Genomic DNA, 24,914 nt, shown 5'->3' on the forward strand with positions numbered 1-24,914 from the left:
AAAACCGCCGGGGCCCAGATTGTTGTTTTGTCGGTATAGACAGGAACAGCTTTTCAAAATAAGGTCAAAAGCCTTATCCTTGTGAAAAGTGGATAAGCTAATGGAAAAGGAAAAGTTTTTCTTTTTTTATCTTTTATATCAAGTTGCCTGTGTGGAGCTTTTATAAGAAAACGGCTCAGTTTAAGATCCGACATGTTATTTGTGCAAGCAGGTCTCAGAAAAGCCTCAGTAGTAGTACTATTTAGCTAAAAGCTGACGTTGTTGACTTTGTTTGACATTTAACTCCTAAATGAGCTTCATTTCATTGTTGTGTTACCTAAGGAAATGGGCCTGTGTCTCCAGAAAATTACTTTGCCTGCTTTAGGGGCCAGGACAAATTTGTTTCTGGCCATGGAGAACAATGTCACAACATACTTCACTGTCCTGAGGGTAAAAGGGAGAGAAAAAAAACATAATTGAATTCTAAATATCATTGTTATTGTCCTCTAGATAAAAAGGTTCATGACTCAGTCTTTGAGCGCTGACCTTCCTGAGTCAGTCTACTTCATGATATTTGAGTCCGTATTTGCACAGAATCCAGAGATCCAGAAGAAGGAAAAAAAATCAGTTTGCTTGTGGTTTCGCCCTGTTTAAGAGAGCCATGAAAAAGATCAGAGCTTGAGTCATAAAAGAGTTGAAAAACCAGATATTTAGTGTGTGTGTAAACACAGCTTTGGCCAAGGAAAAGAATGAGGCTGAAGCAGTCCAGATGTCTAGGAACTACGGGCAAATCAGATGTAGGTACTGTTTCCTCAGATCAGAGCCTATATGCAAAGCCTAAGCCTGCTATGGATCATTATCCGACTTCTACCTCTCTCTGACTCTCTTACTCACTCACTCACACATACACACACACAGATTCTCTTCCTATTGCCTCTCTCTCGTCTTGTCTGGATCATATGCCACCTTCTTTTTCTGATTTATATCTTTTTAAAGATCTTTTGCGCCTCCCCATCCCCCCAACAACAAACACAGACTCCATCAACATCATCATCGTCATCATCACCACCTTTGTCTTCATCATCATAACCACCACCACCATCATCATCATCATCATCATCTGGATACCAGCCGTCGGGTTCTCCACTGTTGCCTATACAGTCTCTCCCTCCCTCCTTTCTCTCTGGCAAACTCACACACACACACACACACACATACACACACACATCTGGAAACAGTCAAAGCGTCTACATGAACGGGGAGGGGGGCTACCTCTCTCTCTCTCTCTCTCTCTCTCTCTCTCTCCCTCTCCCTCACTCTCCCTCTCTCGGTATCACTGCAGAGCTGAGCTGCAGGGGCAGCAGAGGCAGAGAGAAGAGAGAGCTCCAACTCCCGATCAGTGAGACACAGGCAGACAGACAGGCAAGGCAAAGGCAGACAGACAGACAGACGGAGAGACAGGCGCACAGACTGACTGACAGACACACCGGCGGACCATCATGGACTGGATCAGGACAGAGAGACCGGTCTCCGGATGAGACAGGACGGCCTGGCTTCTGTTTTTTGGGGGGACTCTGCTATAGATAGCCTACGTGGAATAACCAGCAGCCTATTGGGAGATTTAACCCCGTGCTACCCGTGATGGAATATTTACACTCTTCTCCTTTTCTAATTTTTCTCCTCTTCTCGTCCTCCTCCTTCTCTTCCTCCACCACCACCTCCACCTCCTCTTCTTCTTCTTCTTCTTCATCCTCTCACATTTTGACACGCTGCTGAAGATGCGCACGAATGCGTCTTTTGCGCACTTCCATTGCGACCGCCACTGACAGCGCCCGTGCTTTCCAACCTTTTTTTGAAACCTTTATCCTGTTTTCTTTTCTTTTTTTGACACGAAAAGAAAGAGGGGAGTGAGCAAGAAAACGGGAGAGAGAGGGGAAAGAGAGAGGCGAGGTGTGAATTGAATTGAACGCGGTGCTGGTCTCATGTTTCTCGCCTAGGGCCCGGATGTACCGAGGGATGCACCGGTGCGTTTTCCCAACCGGTTCCGCCGAAAGCTCCCTCTTTTTTCTCGCCTTCACCTCCATCATGGGGATTAGGTAATATTCACTCCATGCGAAGAAACCCTCCCCATAAATAAAAAAAACCCGGAATACCCAAAAACTGTCCGTGCCAGACAGTTCTTTCTTCTTCCCCCCCTTTTTTAATTTCTTTATTTTTGGGGGGGCTTTTTTCCTCTTGTTATTTTTTGCCCTCCTCCTCCTCCTCTCCAGCTTCCCCCCTCCCTCTCTCTCTTCTCTCTTCCATTCACCTATAGGGATAACGCCGGACTACATTTATGGTAAATGAAAGCAAAAACATGTACATCCCGGAGGACACCCTTGAGAACCATCAAGGTATGTGGTGTCTGTTTTTATTATTATTATCTCTAACTAGCAAACATCTTGTAACTGTGCATGAGAGAGAGAGAGGGAAGGAGGGAGGGAGTAAGAGAGGTATGATGATCTCGAAATGGGGATGGGATGGGGGGGTGGGAGGAGGAGGAGGTGGAGGGAAAGGGAAAGGAGGAGGAGGGGGGGGGGTGAAGTAGGTAAAAGGGGTGTCAGCTCTCTCCTCGTTTTCAACAGATGGACAGATTGTCCACTTTCCCTCTCTCTGTGCAGTTTGTTCATTCTCGTTTTCCTCCTCTTATGTGCAGTTTTTGTGCTGCGCGTGAACTTGTGCCACGATCACGCAACAACAGGGCTGCAGGGGGGGTGGGTGGGCATCAGGGACACATAATGGATTAGCCTCCCTTTATTTTTATTCTATTTTATTTAATTTTCCTTGCATGGTTCGGTCCACACTTGTGGGTTTGACAGGCCTGTCCATCGCATAATGGGTGGGCGCTGGGCAGTGGTCATATTTAGCCAACAGGCAGTTGTAGGTGGAGGTGGTGGTGGGGGCAGTGATGTTGTTTAACACCACCAAAATGAAAGAAAATAAGCGCGTGCGTGCACATCTTGCCTTTCTCCAATGGAGATAATCAACTAAACTGCACAGTGCGCGCGCCACTCGGCCACCATCGATCCTCACTTCTTCTATAATCAATAACCGAATTTGTCACGTTTGAATACAAGTTGTCCGCGTGCGCAGGGCTCCTTAAGAGCAGCGCAAAGTGGCACACACAGGGATGACAGGTGGCAGTAGGAGGGCCTGCAGGACTTATTCGTCTGCTGAGAATTGGGTTGTTGATGATGATGATGATGATGATGGTGGTGGTGGTGATGATGATGATGTGCTATTTTGGGGAGGAGGAGGGGGGGCAGGCGCAGCGCTATAGGTTGTTTTTGCAAAAGGCACGACCGAAGTTCAACATGTTAAGTGTTGTTAAGTGTTAAACAAGCGGAGGGAAAATAAAAAAGAGAGTGAATCGAAATCCAAAGGGCTGCGGTCTGGTTTACGGTGAGGAAAGGGTCTGTTTGCATTGCGCAGTATTACGCGTCGCTCCTTCCACCCACGTTGCAGAGAGCAAAAGCCCAGCGATGCATCTGTCTACAGCCGAGGCGGACCTTTGTAATTCAGCAACCCATCATTATTATCCTCCTCATACCCATCATCATCATCATCATCATCATCACCACCATCATCCTCCTCATCGTCGTCGTCTTCGCCTTCTCCGTCCAGCACTTCCATCACAACCACATACCTCTCTGCCTTGGCGACAGGTTCCATAGCAACAGGGGATGAGGATAGGGGTGGCGGTGGATGTGGATGTGGATGTGCGTGCGCGCCTGTGTGTATGTATGTAAGTGTGTGCGTGCGTCCGTGCGTGCGTGTGTGTGTGTGTGTGTGTGTCGCAGAGAGGCATGTTCACCAACAGTTGGCAACTAATCATATGTTGGATATACCTGCAGAAGCTGCCACCGTGCTGACATAGTTTACATCCAGCCTAGTGTGTGTGTGTGTGTGTGTGTGTGTGTGTGTGTACATCGTGTGCACCACATCACAGTTACCTTGATGTCATCTTAATCTATTATTATCATCAGCGAGGTTCCTAAGATCTGCAAAGCAGTAATAGGTATCATCATCATAACAATTGTCATAATCACACAGTGTGTCTGCTTCAGTGTCTGTCAGGAAAAAGTGCTTCAAACCACAAAAAGACCCATGTAGAGTCTTGATACACCTTTTAAGAGCAGAATATAAAATTCTTCTGAAGATGAGGTGGTCCACTAGCTCAGTGTGAGATGATTGGTGCCGCCCTCAACTCCTATTACTGGCCTCTTGTGTGTGATTGGTACTTAATGGCATCTTCAGGTCTAATAAACAAGTGCAAATGTTACTGCAGAAAGTATTCAAACTCAGCATGGGCCACAGTACAAAACAGCAACATATCAGATTAGGGCCAACAGCTGAGCAGCATTTGTCCCACAAACTTGACTATAGTGACTTGACTGTTGAGTCAAAACCAGACATCCCCAGATCAGCAGGACTGAGTGAAATAACTACATTTTCAAGCTGATACCATCACGTCTGAATAACCTTCTTTCAGCGCCTGTTTCCTCGTTGTAATTTAAGTGTAGTCTAAATCAGATTACTGCAGGATTTATAGCAAATGTATCGCAGAATGGGACTTCTTGGGTGGTGGTTTCAGCACCACGGACAGTTCATTCTTCATTGGTCTATTGACAGCTACTTGATAGCTATAGAGGAGTTTTTTTTTCTTTTGTCAAATCGTTATTCCTGTTCGTTACATTTTAAGTGTTAAAAGCAGAAGATAAAACCACAACACCAACTTTAAAAGCATCCATCTTCATTATGCACAAGGGCCATATCAGATTATATATATGTTAAATTGATCTATGTTAATTTTTTTTATTATTATTTGATAAGGGATGTGGTGAAGTGGCTATTAGGGAGGTGGTTGTATTCTAGGAGCCGCTTAATGAGTTTCCTGCAGATGAAAGATGACAGCATTTTGGCGAGATGTCGTTATTATAGAGAAAAGTTTCAACAGTTCAGGCTGACGCACAATAGTCAAGAGTTTGCCAAGAAAATACTAAGAAACCCTACCGGTCTGTTGCTGCTCCGTGTCTGACCCCTCACCTTTGTTTCCGCTGTTGAAGGAGCAAAAAGTAAAGACAAATCTCTCCTTGAGGGATTCACTGAGACTGAGTCCTACACTGAAAATAACTGAACGGATGATGTCTTACCCTCAGAGCCTCTAAGTTACAGTTCCTGATGCTTGACACCAGCTTTGTAATTGGTATTTGATTTTCTCTTTGTTGTCAATTAGTCTCCATCTTTATATCTGCTCTGTAATTCAGAGTTGATGTTCCACATGATTGCACCGAAAGCTCATGTTCACTGAATGAACCAATTACACTGCATCTACATAATTTGATTTTTTTTTCTTTTCTAAGTGAATAGGCTTTGAGAGAGACTCACACGGGCAGAAACACAACACAACACACACATGTAGACTTGTATGTTGTTGTATCTGGTACATGTGTAACAGATGTGGCTTTGGATTGAACACACACACCTGTGGCATCTCATCACACCTCACTGCATGTAGAGTGGGGGAATGTTTTGAAACACATACATGTGCACACACACAGTTACACAGAAGCACACGTTCATTTCGGCAGCAGTTTGCAGCAGTATAATCAGCGAGTTGATTCTCCCTGTGGGCAGTGTGCCAGAGGCATGATACCTCTGTTAGGGATATTAATTGGTTTCCAATGGTTACCCTAGGGTGCTGGCCACCTGCCAAATCACCTCCCTCTAATGACTTCACTTGATACGCTCTGTGATTCTATTGAAGTCACCTCAAAAGACGTGTCGCGACAAACCAACGTCAGCTCATGTGATTCGCATAGCTTTCCACATGTAATTTCATTCATTAGCCGAACTTTCAAGTGGAATCCATCAGATTCCATTGGCATTATTATTTTTTTCTCGGTAACACATTAACAGCAGGCGTCATCAAACAAAGGCAACAACTAATCAAGTATTTCCTTTAAATGTGCTTTAATTAGGCTCCACGGGGGCAGAGAAACAGCAAAGCCAACTGAAGCCATCCATCAGTACGCTTGACGTAGATAGAAATCTGGGCAATTAAGCACCAATCTACCGTTACTCTGCAACACTTGTTGCTCAATATCAGTGTGGAGTTAGTTTGCGGCAAGGTGAAGTGGATAGAAACTGCTCAGAGTCATGATTGACTGCAATTTGTTTTACAAAATGAAAAGAAAAATAATTTCTGACTAATCATGCAGCCCCAGTCTGTGTGTTTTTACACTGCAGAGCTCATTTTAAACTGTAACCCACTCTAACTGATACTTTTTTATATCAAACCAGTGTTTTGTCACAATTTGTGATGAAACGAAACACTGACCAACTTCTCTCTTTTTTTTTTAAAATCTAGCAACAACAAAGAAACCTTCCACATTCAAAACTGACCCATTTAAATCAAACATTATCCCCTTCTACCCTCACCCATTCCCGAGCCCATCGTCAAACAGAATGAACTTGCATTTTGTTCTCTAACAAAAGACATAAGTGTGTGTGGAAAGTGGACCTCCGTTTGTGAGCGTCTCTCTCCTCACTACGACTTACAGAGAACGCAATAATTCAGCAGTGAGGGCAGAGGAGCTTAAGTAACGAGGCAGAATTCTCAACTTTGCCATCTCTTGAACTCGTTCAACCGCAGTCGCTGCTGCTGGCCAATGAGCTGCTTTACCAGAGGACTTTGGGGTTTAGTAGTTGTTAATTTAGGAGGTGAGTGTGATGTGGTTGTGCAGTTTCACTTTACTTAAAAGGAGCATGCACGCAAAGCAAACGTTCTCTGGATAAATCAAAAGCCTATTTTGCTGTTGAGGTCGTTATTGTAGGCTGTATTGCTTCCTATCATAGAGACATATTGTATTTACCACATATGAAATTTCTCTAACCTTCTTTTAGCTTGATTTACTTTGTGTTTCCAGCCTGTAATGGCTGTTTTGGCTGTTTTACATGACAAGAGATATTTTATCTGCAATATTAGGACTAAAATATCACATAATATTTACACACATCTGCAGCAGCAGCAGCAGTAGCCAAGATATTCAGACTTTTAGTCCTTAGTATGGGACAAACTCCAAATGTACTGGGTCCCACCTTGCTCATAATACAACTTCTGGTTCTTCACACAAGTGTCCAACTCACAAAATGAATCTATAGGTGATGGCGAGAGGAAGTATTAAAATATAAATTCAGTATAAGGACAGGTTGCATATAAACACTCATTTGAATTAAGGGGTCACCCAGGGCTTATACCTACAGTGCTTCGCATACATTTTATGTAAGGGCTCAGGATACTAAAGCTACAGTATAAAGCACGTGTTTAAAGATGCATTAGTCACAGCAAGGTTATAGCAGCTGCAGCGGAGGATGTAATGAGCGATTAAAGGCCAATCAGCATTAAAGAAGTTTATATCAGCGCCTTGGAGTGTGTCATGCCTTTAACTTAAGGATGTGACTCAACAACAGCTGCTCTTAACGTAAAACACCATCTGAGAGACAAAAAAGACACATGGAGGGAGCGAGGGGAGGAGAGGAGGGGCGGGTCGAAGGAGAAATAAGAGGGGAAAATGACAGATTGCATTAAAGGAGATAAAAGAGTAGAGGAGAGCGGCAGAGAGGAAAAGGGACGGAGCGAGACAGGCTGGCAAGGAAACACAGGGATAGAGAGGAGCAAATGGCAGCCAATGGAGGGGAAAAGGGGGGAACTGTAATAGAGAGGAATAAAGGGATGAAATGAGTGAGAAACAGAGGCAGAGGGAGGGCCAGAGGGATAGAGAGAGAGGCGAGGGAGCGCAGGAGGAGGAGGAGAAGGAGGGAGGATTATCTGTGACTCTGTCTTGCTTAAGCCTCTGGTTGCGTATTGGAAATCTATCCAGAGGCTGTCCTCTGCTCTAAGAGCTATCGGGCCTCTGTCTTCATTTCTGGTGGGACAGTTCGCCAACACCTTGTGTGTGTGTGTGTGTTTGTGTTTGTGTGTGTGCGACAAAGGGAGAGAATGCAGTTGCAACTTGCTGCCTGCCCATATGCATTGTTCCTGCTTGGCTGCCTCCATCTGTGTGAGTGTCCCATCTCTGCTCGGTTTGGACATGTGCTCAAGTGTCCTTCCTCTCTAACACACACACACAGACACACACACACACACACAGATGCGCACACACCCTCCTGTTCTATTGATCTGGCTGTAGCCACCAGTGGAAATAATGACTCGCGACCTGTAGCACCCTCTGTTATACTCCCTCTCTTTCTTACTGTCTCTGCTCTCCCTCCTTCTATTTGACTATACATATCCATATCCTCCCCCCTCCCCTAACTGGTTTGTTCACCTTAAGCAACCCTTCAATTACTGTTTGAGTATCACATCAATATTTAAGTCAAATCCCCATCGCTTTAAAAAATAGAGTTGAGGTTAGTAAAATTAATTTTGCAAGGATTTTTCCACTTAAATTACAAAAGTTTCACTTAAGTTCCTATAAAGGGAAGTTGAGAGGAAGCTGCAGCACAACAATACCAGAGAGATGTGTAAAGGCTGTAAAGTACAGTGTAGCTAAGCAACATGAGGTGATATAAGCTGGGTAAGGCCAATAAGCTCAACTTGTTCTACAACAGTTTTGACACATCTTCATCTGATAGTGCAGCTGTGATTCCCTCCACACTGGTCAAGATAAGATGAGGCTCTAAACTGGAAAAGCAGCAGGCCTGGATGGTGTGTGTCTTCTTCTGGTACCTCTTCTGGTCACCAACTGAGATAAATGACTGGAGACTGGTGGCTCATAACACAACAAGAAGACCCTATGGGTTGCTTCTTTACTTTCTGAGGGGTTAAACATGCACTAGACCCCTATATAATTCCTTACACGTCTGGAGAGGATGATGCCGTCCTTTATACGCTCCACTGGACCCATTCTTACTTGGATGAGCTAGGTGGTTACATGAGAATTATGTTCTTTGATTTCTCATGTGCATTCAGCACAATCCAATCCCCCGTTTTTAAAAATAAACTCAAAGGGATGGGGATGGATCCTCGTTCACGTCCTGTGGAATGAGGATAACATTCATAACAACGTCCCCACAGGTACTCTGGCTTCTTCTGGCTTCTTCCCACAGCCCAAACACCACGTACACCTTTTGGTTAACTGGCAACCCTGAAATGCCTGTGTGTGTGTCAGGCCTGTGACCTCCTGGCAACCTGTCCAGAATGTACCCTGTGTCAGCTGGGATTGTTTTCTTTTTTCATCAACTCACAGGATATATCCAGGTTAATGCGTTTATATTGCAGCAGTCTATATGGCTTGTTAAGTCTTCCTTTAGATTATGGAAAGAATGAACATAAATGCAGCATTAGGGCATGTTTATTTACATTTAGTTAGTTAGTTAGTTTCTCTTTTTTTGCACAAGGAACCATGAAACCAAACCAAAGCAAACCACCTACACATCCCTGGGTTGTTAAATATTGCAGTCTTGCATGTCGTTTACATGTTCCATGTGACTCTTGTGACCTCCCCAAGCAGAGCTCCTGTACAGCCTGCACAGTGTATACATCCAGATTCTGCTATATGAAAATGACACTGCTGGATGCACTGAGGGAAACAAAAGCACATCTGTGTGCATGTGTGTGTGCGTGTGTTTCCCAAGTTACAGGAGAAGCTGAAGAGGGGATGAAAGAGACGACAGTAGAAGGCAGTCTATATTATTCATGCCTAGCCATGCATTTCCTCTCTATCTTGTCTGCTCTCTCTTCCTTTCGTCTCACATAGTGCCCTCTCCCATCTTCCTCTGTAGATAATTTGCTTTGTTGTCTGTCTTTTTACCCCATTTTCTCTCTCTCTCTCTCTCTTTCCCCCTATCTCCATCTCTCGGTGAGCCGTTCGACATTAGTTCATTTAAAGGTCTATTGTTCAGTGAGACCGCATGCCCTTTCCTCTATTAAAGAATCAGTCCATTTGCATGCATTTACTGTACCACTTTATAGCATTTGCATTAGATCTAACCGCAGAAAAGCAACAACAGGGAATTTTACACTTGATGCTCATCACTCAAAACAATACACAACACAAACTACTCCAACAACTCCATAAAGCTACAGGAACAATATGTCCAACTTTCAGTATGCAGGAAGAGCCTATATAGTTAAGACTGAGTGCATCTGAGTAACAACATACTGTAAGTGTTAGGGATTTGTCTTTATCGTAGGTAAAATAGGAAAATTCTAATTTTATTGTCTTATAGAAAAAAATCCACTTTGTCTTTTCTCCTCATGTTGTGCTGAACGGCTCTACAACATAAGTACAGTCAAATGTAAATATGTATATTGCAGTCAATTCATTATAAGACTCTAATCTTGAGGTGCAGACTGTATCAAAGACAGTGGCCAGGCAGTGTGTCAGTCAACTTTGGTGCAGGAATAATATAGCTCTGAGATCGTATCCCACTTTTCTCAGTCTAACTACAAAGTTGCACTGTGAGCCCACTTTGTTCCTGAGACACATCATCTTTCAATGATGACACTCAAAAGGTGTCATTCCCTCATCTCTGAGGTGTTCGCTCTTCAAAGACGCACTTTAACTCCACTGAAACCATCAGTGTTTGACACCTTAGAGGAGTAATCCAGCAGGAGTTGACTGGTACTTCACTTTTATACTGCTGAGCAATTTCCAATTTTTCTGTAGAGTCTCTGAGTCTGTCGCCTCCCAGACCGATGGCCATAGGCCTCTGCTCAATTCAGGACGATATAAAATCCAATAAGTAGACTCCTGGATTTGCTATAGATTTGTGTTTTCCATTACAAACTCTTGTGATAAATCAGGCCAGAAATATCTACTGTGAAATAACATCAACTCCAGTGCTCCCGTTTTGTTCAAAATATGTGTTTATGTCCAAATCTATTGCTGATAATAAGAGACAAATTATGTTGTTAGGCTCATATTGTTTCGGGACTTGGCCATACTTCTCATTCATGCACTGTATTGCTCCCATTCTTACCCAGTTTCAAATTTAACTTCTGCTTGCCGGTCAATGCCCGACTTTGACGTATGTTACACATGGCTGCACAGACAGTAGGTGTCGATAGTTCACAGTTCACACATGTACACAACTCTCCTGACAGGAAGTCTTCCCCTAAGCGTGTCTATAAGAGCAGCTTTGCCCTTTGTTCCAGCTGTTCCGGTTAAGGCTTTTCGTGGCTGATCTGCGGAAACTGAAGGAATGATGAAAAACCCCTGTTCTCATTAACAGCTCTAATCCCCACTGGCTCTCATACACATTGATCACATACAGTTAACATGTGCACCACCACCAGCAGCCCATACAGCAAAGACTTTCTTCTTTTGCAGACACGCACTCGCCGCCAGACGCGAGGCGTACCATCTCGTCACGATTTATTTTTCATGAGGCTAATTTCAGAGTGTGAGGAGGCATTAGGACGAGTAAAATGAGCTCAGAGGAGAAGAAGAAAGTGAGGGAACATAGATACAGAGAGGGCGGACCGTTAGTCACCCTGAAGTCTCACTGCAGGAACACTATTAACTTCTCTATGATGAGAGCGTGCATGTTCTGTCTCTTTAAGGGGAAATGAGTCCTTACAACTAAACATACTCACCTGTCGAGCAGCTAATTGAAAATGGAAGATTAGACTCAGTATCCTGTCGCTCTGAGTGTTTTTTCTTTCTAATTGCGGCACCACAAATGGTTCTACGTAATGGACAGCAGGGTATTGTGTAGTACCACGAGTGGATGTATTTTTAGCCCAGGTGCTCCGGGAGAGAATGAGAGATTTTGTAAATCCGAAAATAGGCAATAAGGTCTTGTATTCCCAACAAGCTGCTACAGATTGTACATAACATTAGCGTGGTAAAACATGGTCTCTGTAGCAGCTTGTGTTTGCAGATGTAAAGATGTTTTGCTTTCTCTGCGGGTGAGAACGTCACCGCCACGCTCCCTGAAGAAACCGTGCCGCAAATGTCTCCTGCTTATTAGAGAGTAGTCTCGTTAGTCGGGCCTCTGGTGGGCTCGTCATGGATGGATAGCTGGACTATAGAGAAGGTGGTCTGTTGCCATAGGCCTCTAGACACACACAGACACACACTCTGCTGGCAGTGTCACCCTGCTGGGTGACAGCACCCAGGCAAGATAGATTAAACCGAGGTGGAGTGATTCAGCTCTGTGTGTTGGTTTGTGTGTGTTTGTCTGCCCTTAGGTGTGTGTAAGGATGAGCATTTATTTTGGAAAGGGGGGGCACTCTTGTCTGTCTGCTTGTGTGTGTGTGTGTGTGGCTGTTTGTGTATGTGTGTGAGGCCAGCAGCTGTCGGATCATTTCTTTCTTCCAAGAATCACAGGTAACGAAAGCCTGTTGTGTAGCCCGAGGACAGTAGCACTTCTCTGTTGCTTTTCTTATTATGCACCCAGGACAGGACAAGGTTAAATAACACCTCAGTGTCAGAGGAGGAACGGGCAGTTGCCGTCTTTTTTAGAGCAAGCCTTTTAACAAACACAAATGTCTGTCCACATTATACTTAGTGCTAATCGATTTTTTCTAAAGTTCAGTGTCTTGGCAATGAACTTCAAGTACAGAAAAGGTTAGGGGAAACTTGTGGTTATGATGAAGAAAAAAAAAAAAACTAGGACACAAAAAACACATGGTAAAGGTTAAGGAATGATCATCATCATTTTTAATAAAAACAGAAATGTGAAAAGCAGGTTTGTGTTGGAACAAAACCCCTCCAACCTCCACACCCTGAGTTTCAGCTACACTTCAACTAGGCCACGCTACAACCTGCCGTAACTCTGGCAAAGGATATAAATCTTGGGGTGCAGGTTCATCCTATGTGGACCTAATTCTAGCGGATACTGTACTGGTTTAGAAATGCTGCAGGTATGTTATGTTCTGATCAGAAATAGATGTTTCCGCTTATAGCAAAATGCTTTGCTTCCATGCAAAACATGGAGGAGGAGATAATCATACCCTGGAAGCCTCTATGATGTGCTCACTCGTTTCTATTCCAATCATCCTATTGGCAATGGAGAGAACATGAGGTATGTAGGTTAATACAATAAACACAAGTTTAAAGAGTTACTCTTTATTATCGTCTGGTCATAGTGAGAAGCAGAAACCCTAAAAAACACTGGATTCTACTGTTTCCATATTGCAACTTGCATGTTAAAAACCTATGACGTTTAGACTCCAGTCTATTTGTTAATAATTTAAAGTCTCAAGCCTGATAGTGAGGACATCATCAATGTAATTTTCTCAGACTTTAGAAAGCTCCAAATCTGTTTTCACAGGCCAACCTTTTGATGAGTGAACTGATCGTTTGATCAACTGGGTTGCCGACGAGAGACCTGTTGTTTGTTTCCACTGCAGACAACATAAAGAAATGTCACGGGGGGAGGTGACCTGTGATAACCTTGATTAGGTTGCATCGGTTCCTGCTGCTTTGACCGGTATCCGTGGCAACAAGCATCAGCCAAGTATGAAGCTTTGAAAACAAAAACAGAATTTATGATCTATAAAGGAATTTGCATCCGTGTCTCTGACCTCAGACGCTCTTGTTCTGTTTCTTTCTTTCTTTTTTTTAACGTCTGCTGCTCTGTCCGGTCCGTCTGCCTCTCCGTTGCATTTCGGTCTATTCTTTTCATCAGTGGTTACCATAGTGACCAGGACATGACTCGAGAGGATGAAACTAAGGTTAGAAGGCGAGTCCTCAAAAAATCCTGTTACATCCCTCCCCCCTTCCTTCTTCTTTTCCACTCTGATTGCCCCAGCTTTTTTTTTTTTTTTTAATTTCGTGTCGTCATTCCTCCTCTCTCTCTTTCTCTCTGTTCTTCTGCTTTCTATCTTTCCGTCTCCAACTTGCTCTCTACCTTGAAATTTGCCATTCACGTTTGTCTCCTGTTTTCCTTCCTTCTATTTCTCTACATCTCTCTTTTCTTAATAAGACAAGGGTAAGGTGTTCCAAAATGAAATGACCCAACTATATAGGCCATGAGAGTGTCCTTGACTGTCTATGTGTGCAAACGAGCTGGTGTGTGTCTGTGCGTGTGTGTGTCCTGCCATCCCATCTATCTAGGCCAGTCGTGATGTGTGTGCTCCATGGACCACTTCCCCACAGACCACATTTTATATGTGTGTGTGTATGTGTGCGTGTGTGTGTGTGTGTGTCAGAGGCAGAGAAAGAGTTAGTGTATGTCTGTATAGAGCAGTCCACTTCCCAAAAGACCAGACTCACTTTCACACTCTGGAGTCATAATGGCTAAAACAGGCTTGTTACAGGACTCCTTATACAGTGTGTGTGTATGTGTGTGTATGTGTGTGTGTGCGTGTGAGAGAGATTTCCCGTCACCAGAGCTGCGTCTATAACCAGCAGAGAGAGAAGAGGGTTTTAACTATTCAGGGTATTCTATGCTTTATACACGCTATGGACGGTGGCTCGACCAACTCGCCTCAGGTGGAGTTGGCTCCACAACATTAGGAAATCTGGTGCAGTCATTCATTGTTTGCAGATGATGTATCTTAATACTTTGGTAATCCTCTGACTTTTCCTCTTGTGACACCATGAGATTAACTGAGCTTTGCTGTTGCACATGAAATATTTTGACTGTAGCATATCACTGAAGTCAAGGTCCCTGGGGAATATGTTTGTGTGACTTAGGTGATCCTTGAGTTTTCTCTTCTATCATGACACGGCCAAAACTATTAATTTGTCTAATACTTTGATATGAAACTGATGGTTCAGCTGTTTGAATTTAATTAGCGAATGTTAGCATACTAGCACATTAAATCAAGTGGTTAGCATTGTCATTATAGAATGATCATTGTGAGCATGTTAGTATGTTAATTCTAGCATTACACCTATAAGTGCAGCTTCGCAAATTCACTGGCATGGCACTATACTCTTATTGTGTGTGTGTGTGTATCTATGTGCGCGCTTAAATGTAAGATAGATACCTTTTTCATTTTGAGTTTTCTTTTCTTCTACATATACGTATATGGGACGGTTGGAAAGTTTCTGTAGCCCACATGTATTTAACAATGCATGAACTAAAGGAAGTCACACACATGCACACACACAGAGAATGCAAAACATCTCCACATCGGCCTTTCTCCTTGCACAAAATTGATTCTGCATGTGTGTGTCTGTGGTTTATACCAAAGTCACCCAGTATGGAAATGAGAGTGAACACTCAATCCATTTAAAGATAGTGGGCGTGGCGGTAGTTCAAATCTTACTGTGGCCATTCCTCTTTCTCTATCTTCCTCTGCATTTCTCCCCTCTCTTCCCTTTCCCCTCTTTTTTTTCTCTCCATCTCTCTCTCTCTCTCCACAGTTTTACCCTGCCTCATCTCCTCTTCACATCTGTGATTTGTATTCCAGATCAATATGTCTGAGAGAAAGAGGGAGAGAGGGAGGGAGAGAGAGGAGATGATAGGTTTTTTGAGGATTGGCTTGGCGCCTGTAGTGATGTCGTCAGAACAGGAGGCACGCCATCGCCTGTCTGTTGTCATGTCAACCGAAAGCCATGTTTAAATATTCATGTATGTTTTTGTTTTGCATGTGAAAACACACTTACCTTAATGTTACCGTGTCATACACACGCCTCGGCCTGTTTACTGCTGCATTAAGCACAGTTTCCTTCCCTGTTCCCAGCAGTGGACCCTGTAAAATGTCATCGCTGCTCGTTCTGTGTGCATGCGTCTGGGCCTGCAGTGTGATAAAGTTGATGATTAACGACATTACCTCAATGTGGCAGACGGATTGCCATGGCGATACCACATTAAACAAACACTATGTTCTAACAGGGAGAGTGGAAGAGGGAAAGAGGGAAGGGAAAGGGGGGGGGAAGCAGGAGATGAAAAAGATGGAGGAAGAGAGAGGAGGAGGATTCAGTGTGATGGCTGTGAGGCCTTGATGGCCTGTTCTCTAACAACAGTGGAGGTCAGGATACAGCACAGACCTTTAAGGGTCACCTCAGCCAGATATAATGAATTGCTACCATGTCAGGAAAGAATGACATAACTGCTTTTCTATTTGTTACTGGAACTGTCCCATGGCCACTCATGCACTAATGTGCAGTGATATAATATCCTTTGGTTTCTGAGAGCTGCTATAGTACATGAAACCACATGATAATTTCCCACAACATCCATCCATTCCCTCTGATAACCTTTTCTTTTTTTCTTTCTTTCTTTCCTTTCCTTCCATCGCTTTGCCATCCCTCCTCCCCTGTCCTCCGGCAGCGACCAACTCTCCTGTTTCCGTCTCCCTGGTCTTTGGTAATGAAGCTGAGATCTGCTTTGGGCCATTTTCCTCTCTATCAATATTCTATGCCAATTACCAGGGTCGGGATATTAACACTGACACGGGGAACCATGTCACACTTCTCAGCCCTCTTGTTACCTCACGCATGCACACACACATAAACGCACACACACACTGACAGATATGTATATGTGTGTGTGTGTGTGTGTGTGTGTGTGTGTCTTCTTTGAGGTATTCTGACCGGTAATGCATGTTAAAGCTCCTAAGTATGATTTAGCGCCTTTGATTTAAATAATGCATTTGTGGAAATACATGTGAAAAGGTGTTTAATGACTTCCAGACTCTAAGGGACTGGTGCAGTGTTAATGTTGGGGGTGTTGTGGACGAGCACTAGCATTAGTGAGCTTCTCTGCTTGATGACTACAGTTGTCTGAAGAGCTAGTATGTGCACTCCTTTTATCCTAAAGCTTAACACATGCTGTAATTTTAAGGTTTACTTTATATGGGTCCATTTAAGTAAGAAGAACATGACTTTTTGATGTCTTTTACAAACTGCTGCAACATAGAGCTACTGAAGGTTGTTTTGTTTTTGTTTTTTTACTTGCCCCTGAGGGTAAATCACATGGTAGGCCTAATATAGAAATGAAAAAAACAAAGTTAGATCTTATTGTAATTATTGTGTTTCTAGGTTTTTATTTTCGTTATTTTGAGTGGTAGTACTAAAGCTATAGTTAAAAAGAACAGAGCAGAGAGCACAGCAGGGTGTCTGACAAGCCTTATCCTATTATTCCTTTCACTGTGATTGACTTTCTAAGACAGCTGAGTTCATCCCTCCACTGATTAAAGAACAGTGCATGTAGCTCACAAGCGAAGCGAATGAGGATGAGTTTAGCGATGCCATTGGCTGCTCCTGTCAATAACGTTGCTCTGGCCTTGCGCGTCGTAGCACTCCCTTGAGACGTGGTGGGAAAAGTTGTGCGTCAAATGAACATACAGTTGCAGTGTATGCATTTCATAATGATCAGCTTTTTTCCTCATGCCAGTGAAAGAGAAAGCCCAGTGTCCCAGCAGTGTGATAAATACAAATTTTCACCACATTTAAGTTATGCTAATGCTAATTATTATCAGGGATAACGTGACAGCAGGTTGCAAGCGCTAATGAAGCAGGAAGTTATGTCACAACGCAGTGGGGTTGATTAGAGCGCAGATGTTGGAGAACTTGATAGAATGGTTCTGGAGGTGTTTTGCTGAGGTGTGTTGGGACCTGAAGCTGAAAAAAAAAAAAAATCAATTATACAGATCTGAAATGGTAAATCACTGGAGTAATGGCCTTTGAAGCATCCTCGCCATGAGATCTGAAATTGAGTATGCCTAAATATGGCTGACTTTCACTGTAGGAGGCAGCCTCATTAAAACAATCACATCATTTATGATAAACTACAACTAGTGTTGTGCTTTCAGGAGGACCGGGCCATGAAAGGAAGTGCTGCTCACTGCTGGTCAGCAAGCATGTAGCCTACTTACAGAGACAGCAGGCCACACACACACACACACACACACACACACACACACACACACCCAGTCATACAGAAGAGAATTCAGTTAAGACAAATATTGATTTTCATGATAACCACTTCACGATCTGTAAGAGTTTAAAATACCCACACGAGAAAAGGCCTTTCCTCTGTATCAACTACAATCAGAGAGACGATGGAGTCGACGCACAAAAAAAAAAGTTGTGTTAAATATTTGATAGACTTACTGGAGATAGTTCCCTAGCATTTTTTGACATATATAGGACCTGCCAAATATAAGCACTCGAGGCCCCGACCCATGTTAGAAACACCGCCTTAAATTATTCCAGTGGCTCCACATTTAGATTCTAGTTTGCTAAATTTGATGAATGTGCATTCCAGTATTCAGCCACATCAAGCCATCAGCCATTACTCTGAATATTAACCTATTTCTTAATGCACTGTTATTGAAATATCATCCACATTTTCCAGAATTCATTATATCTGTCATTATATTCTTTCCCAGCTAAATATAACTCAAAGATCTAACCATGAAAATGGATATATAGATGTTTTTGTGTGTTTTTTTTTACTCTTGTTGTTGTGACAAATGAGCGCAGGGTTTTGGTGTTTGGCAGTTCAGACGGGCAACATGGGCCAGTCTCACAATCTGAGCCAGCTGCTTGTTGACTGCCCAATCTGATAGGCCTGACTGATAGAGGGCTTCCAATGAACACACACACACACGCACACACACACAATGATCCACACACATGCATGCAAGCACCCACATATGCATATACTTAAAATATAGTCATATAATCAGACCACTAGATGAATGTCAGCGTCATAATCTCACTCTTTTTTTTCTCCCCCCCTCCTCTGTCTCCCTCTTTTGCACACATATACAGACACGCACGCACGAATACCACAGAGGAAACAACATCTGCGGCATCTGGCCAATCAAAGCTTTGATCTGAGGTCACATCACAGCCATTCTGGAGAAATGTGACGGTCATCTGCCCTCACTCATGTGTTGTTTGTTCTCCAAAAAATCAAGCGCAGGAGCAAAACGCCGCATGTCTTTCTCTTTTTTTTTTAAAGAACAAAGTCAGTCGCCACACCGCTGCAGACACACACACACAGATACAAACAAAACACATCCATATAATATGCTGGACCGCTCCCCCTTTAAAGCAGCTCACACTGTGTTCACTTCTTCATGTGCCACTGTCTTTAGTTTTCATTCAGCTGCTGTCACTCACTGCATCTCTGACGTCTCCATCTGTCTGTCTCCTGTGTTAACGTAGTGTGTGTGTGTGTGTGTGTCTGTGTGTGTGTGTGTGTACAGTATATGCAAAGTGTGTGTGACTGGACTTCTAAGTCAGGCATCTGGTGGCTATCAGAGTTAATCACCCAAGCTTCCTATAACTGCCCGTGACACACAAGCTCACGCAAACGCACTGGCCAACACACACATTTTGCACACACAGAGCATTTATTGGAACATGACAGTGCATTAGACAGTGTTGGAAAGAAACACTGACAGCACAGCGGTGGCCAAAGTGGCAAGATGAAGAAATGGAGGGCAGCGAGGGGCCACGGGGGAGAAAAAAAAGGGAACGAATGGAGGATGAGAGGAGCAAGAAAATTAAGGTGGAAAGGAGGGTAGAAAGGTGGCAGAACGTGTGAAACGGATTATCACACATTTGGGCATTTCAAGAATAGAAGAACTTGAAAATGACGCCGCTCCACTTGCTTAAATAGATGTGAATGGGAGGTGTGAAATGGCCTGACAGCTAAAGCAATGCTCATTTAGTGCGCTGGAGGCAGGTGAATGAGTCAGTGGAAAACAAACACTTCACACTGCCCACAACAGAGCTGACCCTCTACTTCTCCTTCTCCTGCAGATGAATTAATGTTTGATGGAGTGAAAATTTCAGCCCACATTCAGATTCGCATTTGGTGGAAGGTTCAAAACCGAGGATGGAAATATCTGTAAGCAGAGGTCAGAGTCAAAGTCAGCTCTAGCCGCTATAACAGCTGCACTATATTATCACAGGCGCTGTGATTTGGACAAAGACTTTCATGGTCAGGGTGAGGAGTAATTTGCAGGGCTCAGTCGAGGCAGGGCCGTCCTGTCGGGGAGGACAGGTCAGGGCCTGGAAATGATAAATCCACTTATGAAAGTAAGACGGACAGAAAGAGAGACAGAGAGAGAGAAAGGGATGGAAACGGGCAGCTCCGCTCTATACTCTGTTCTTCTCCACTGTATTTTCTGAGCCAAGCTATACCATAGTATTCATTATAAGGAAAGATAAGGTTGCGTTGCAGATGGTGGACTGGAGAAAGGTCAGAACATCGGAGCTGCCGTTGCATATAATCAGTCTCTTTTTCTTTCTTCCATTCCTTTCTTGCTCGGTCCTGTTTGTACCCATTTTGTGCGCGGTTGGGAGTGAAACTTTCCATTGGTGATTTTAGCGAGAGAGTAATGTAACTATGTCCGAGCCGCGCGGCGGAGGAGCTGTCAGCCTCAGTGAAGACAGCTGTCTGGCATCTAAACTGTTTACTGTCAAGCGGACAAGGTCAGGACACCTGGTACACACTGTATGTGTCTGTCCCTCTTTCTGACTGCGTCTGGCTCTTTATGACACTCTCCTTTCATCCCTCCCCATACAGAGCGCCCCACGCTTTACTGTCATCTTCTCCATTTCCTTCTCTCGCATTGAGGTTTACAGGGGGGGTGGGGTGGGGGGTTTACACGCCACACATTTCTAGGCCTCTGGTGAGAGCTTTGTCATGTATTTTTTATTGCATAGCTTGTCTAAACTGTGTCTACATGTGTCCGCATCTGGGCATGTTTGAGGTCAATGCAGCCAAGTGAAACATCTTTTTTTATTTAATTTCTTTTTTTAGATGTTTATTGCATTGCATGATGACAAAAAGCATATTTCATCATGTGTCACTCAGAATCAAAGCATGTCGTCATGTTACATCTGGAAATGATTTCTGAGCTTTGTGAGTGACGGGAAACTGTGTGTAATGATTCTACCACTGATCACTGTGTGACCTCAGAGTCAAGCTTTAATTGGCCAGATGCTGTGGATGTTGTCCCACATACAAATATAATATATAAAATCAATATATGACATGTATCTGTATGTAAAATAAAAGCACAAATGTAAAAATTTGAACGCCATAAATGAAAAATCATAATATAGATATTTTTAATATATGTGCATAAACACATTTTATATTTATAAACATATATCTTCATATGTCCAGAGGATACATATAAATAATAATAATAAAGGTGAAATATACAATAACATTAGAGACATATATGTTCATATATTGCATTTCTATGTGGCATGTTCTATATACATGCGTGTATGTACAGCTTGAATTGTTTCCAGAGCAGCCAGATAACTGACATCACAATGTATGGAGAGTGTTTTTATGCTCACACACACACACACACACACACACACACACACACACACACACACACACACACACACATAGATAAACACGTCACAGCCCAGTGACATTGTCAACGTGTGAATTTCACAAGTGAAGAAAGTCAGGAGTCCGCTTGCTTGCGTGTTGGACTGACACTTGATTTTGTTGCAGCAGAACTAAACAGACACGCTGACATCTGGTGAGAACTGGTCCCACCACTGACTCTCTGCTGTCTTTTAAATCCCTACAAACACACACACACACATGCATACACACAGACACACACACACACACACACAGCTTCCTCCAGTCATGTAGCTTCCTCCAGGGATCAGTATGAGCAGCTGTGCAGGCACTGCAGTTGTAGTAAATCAAAAATTTTCTCCTTAACTGACTAAATAAACACGGGTGAAGTGAAATAAGTCAAACATGAATAAAGAAGTAAAATAAAAACAATAAACAATTTTTAAAAAAGCATATTCATATTTACAATATAATGTCTTACATTATAAAGAAAAACAGTTTTGAATGAGATTTCTGAATAATCAAATTTTCTAAAATGTGAATTTATTACCATTTAGTTAAGTTGACCTGCTTTTTATGATTTATCTTTAGTTCTCTGTAAGAACTTATAATAGAATTTGGGAATTTGTGAGACACACAATATAATTACTCATCTGCACATATGAAAATGTCCATTTTAGAACATTTGTATTTCCAGAGTGTATTTATTTTTTTCATTCTTGCTCTTATTAGTCGTCAGTTATTTTGTTTTTCAACCTCCGCCTCCTTCGTCCTGGTGTCCGATGTCGTACCAAAGGCCAAAGCTGAAGTTGTGATGTGATCCTCCTCTCTGAGTGTGCTCACACGCCTGCCTTTGATTGGGCAGAGAGAGAAACACCATAGCAACAGCCAGCTGATGGATTAAAGCCCTAATTGGGGAGAGAAAGTCACTGTGATTACACACACACACGCACACACACAGACACACAGACACACACACACGTACACATACATACACTGTCACTTGATTAAAAGGAAGCAGAAACCAGACGACACTTAACTTTCTCTTTCTGCTGTGACAATACGAGTGCTCGTGTTGCCCCCACGTACAGACACGCATTCACTCCGTCGCGCTGTCACTCACTCAGGAGCTACGCTGCAGGAATCGAACATGGAGGCGTCTCCCCTGGCTACCAGTGTAGTATTAACGAGGGGTAGATGCAGAGTTTTCCCCATGCCCCTCCATCATCTGTGTTAATCAGCACCGTGTGGAGCCACTCCACATTCATTACTCCTTGATTAATCATTTAATTATGAGAAAATTCTGTTCGATTGTCACTGAGCAACACGAGTGTGTGTGTGTTTGTGTGTGTTCAAGTGCATGTGCTTACCACACATATGTGTATAAGTGTGCATCTGATTGTGCGTCCTTACATAGAGGTTTACATTATGAATATATGAGCTTACTTAAGGTGTGTGTGTGTGCGTGTTTCCCAGCTGAATACATTATTAAAGGAGAGTGGATGTAATTTGCGGTGGGCTAATAGAAAGTGGTCGTGCAGGCAGACCTAGTCGTGCATTACAAATCACTACAGCTGGCCGTGTTCGCTCCTCAAGGTGACTTTCAGCTCAACGTGGTTCACCTGGAAAGGTGTGTGTGAGGGTGTGTATCCTCCGCTTTGGCCTTTGTTTTAGAGCAAAGAGAGCTTGTTGCTGGGGCTTACTAGGAAAACAGTCTGCTGTGGATCAGAGAAATTTTGAATCAGACATGAAGTCAGCAACTTTTTTTGGATATGTCTATTTTTGACGGGTGCTCATGCATTGTCAGTCCTTTCTTTGTGATTTTTGCATCCAACATTTGTTGGGTAAATATCTTCATGTCTGAGAATATTTAGTCCTCCATATCCAGCCCTTTGACTAAGAATGCAGGCTCTTTATGTGATAAATGAGACAGCAGAATAATCAATCTTCCCCTTGTGCTTTGTATCTGAGTGAATGTCAGTAGCAGCATGAAAAAAAATAGCCCTCACATCCTTATGTCCTCCAGCTCTTCCTGAGGCTTTTCCCTCTCTGGCCACTTAAGATATGCAATACCTCCAGCATGTTCTGGGTCTGCCCCAGGGGGTCTTCCTCCGAGTCGGACCTGGCCTGAATACCTGTGAAGAGGCATCCAGAATATCTGAGCCACCGCAGCTGGATGGACAGGGGAGGAGATATTTCAATCCGAGCATCTTCTGGATGTCAGAGGTCTTCACCTTGTCCCCAGGGGTGAGCTCAGGCAACACCCCCAGTGGAGGGAACTAATTTCAGCGACTTGTATCCACTTTCACAACCAAAAAACTTGTGACCAGGTTTGGATGTGAGATCAGATCACATGGCAGATTTTTTTACCCACAGGCTCAGCTCTCTCTTCTCGAGAGCCCTGGCTCTGTGATACTCGACCTTGGCGATCCACTATTTTCCGGTATAGAGCACCATGACCTCGGACGTGAAGAGGCTGACCCCCCCCCTCACAAAGCTGTAGTGCTGAAAGTTGGAACAGCTCATTTTGCATTAATATTTGTCTCTTTTCTTTTATTTGTGTCATCTTTTGCTTTTGCACACTCTCTTCATCCTTCTTTCACCATCCTGTTTCCACTCACTTCTTCCTCTCTCTCTCTCTCTCTCTCTCTCTCTCTCTCTAGCGGTGGATTATTTTTGGGCTGCCTGGTTAATTTCAGTAGGAAGTCAAGCTCAGTGCCAGGGAAAGTGGAACGCATATAAAGAAGCCAAAAGACAAACAGAGACATCAAACAGCTTCTCGTCTTTTTTCAGCCTTTCAGCAAGATGCTGTGTTGAGTCTTTGTCTTGTCTCCACTATGTGTGTGTGTGTGTGTGTTTAGAAAGTTTTTTTTTTGTAGCTAAATAATGTGATTAAATCCTCCTCTCCTCTCCTCTCCTCTCCTCTCCTCTCCTCTCCTCTCCTCTCCTCTCCTCTCCTCTCCTCTCCTCTCCTCTCCTCTCCTCTCCTCTGTATTTGAATAATACAGTGACCCTTCACCAAAATAAAAACCCGCATCAGATGACTTAATCAGTAGAGTTGCAGCCAGGTAGCCAGGAGGGGTGAAGAGGTGGTTGTGGTGGTGGGGGGGGGATGCTAATGTGTCCATCAAGCTGCTGTATACGACATGCTAAAGTGTCCTTGAACAAAAACACTGACACCCTGCTTAATCACTGTAATTTACTTTAGACAAGAGCATCAATTAAAGGCCTCAAATGAACTCCAACAGTTTTATCGCCTCACAAGAATTGATTTTTTTCCCTTTTCTCTCAGCAACACCGAACTTTGGGATGTAAGAAATGTGTGTGTGTTTAATAATTCAGCTGGCAGCGGGCCTGATGCTGATGAATATTGGTGATCCAGTCAACGGTCGGAGCCGTCTTTGGAGTCAGAGAGTGGAGACTACGGCAGATTACGCTCTATTACAGGCAAAGAGGATGATGGTGGTTATTAATTTAATAACGGCTAATGGAAAGATGGTGTGTGTGTATATGTGCAGTGCGTGAGAACATGAGCGATGGTTGTGTGTGTTTGTCATGTGCATGTGTGTGTCCTTTGTACAGTATGTCCATGTGTGTGTTTGTGTGTGTTTATTCCCTGCTGGTTAATGCTAGCTCTG

At 43.4% G+C, this 24,914-nt stretch overlaps 1 protein-coding gene across 30 annotated transcripts in view; it reads left to right on the forward strand.

Annotated features, from left to right (window-relative positions):
• The window catches only part of cacna1c (calcium channel, voltage-dependent, L type, alpha 1C subunit), a 188,444-nt gene that overhangs the window by 10,454 nt on the left and 153,076 nt on the right, over nucleotides 1–24,914 (forward strand). For 2 of the 30 annotated variants that reach the window (XM_085769181.1, XM_085769200.1), the window contains exon 1: nucleotides 2,115–2,372. The exons of 27 other annotated variants lie outside the window; for them this stretch is intronic. In XM_085769181.1, coding sequence (XP_085625307.1) covers nucleotides 2,315–2,372 — 58 coding nt within the window. In that variant the 5' untranslated portion in view covers nucleotides 2,115–2,314. Of the gene's footprint in view, nucleotides 1–2,114; nucleotides 2,373–24,914 lie in introns of those variants that run through there. One more of the 30 variants, XM_085769194.1, reaches the window with a different exon arrangement.

Source organism: Trachurus japonicus, chromosome 23 (assembly GCF_045865225.1).
Source record: "Trachurus japonicus isolate A0001 chromosome 23, Traja_1.0".
NCBI classification, from domain to species: domain Eukaryota; kingdom Metazoa; phylum Chordata; class Actinopteri; order Carangiformes; family Carangidae; genus Trachurus; species Trachurus japonicus.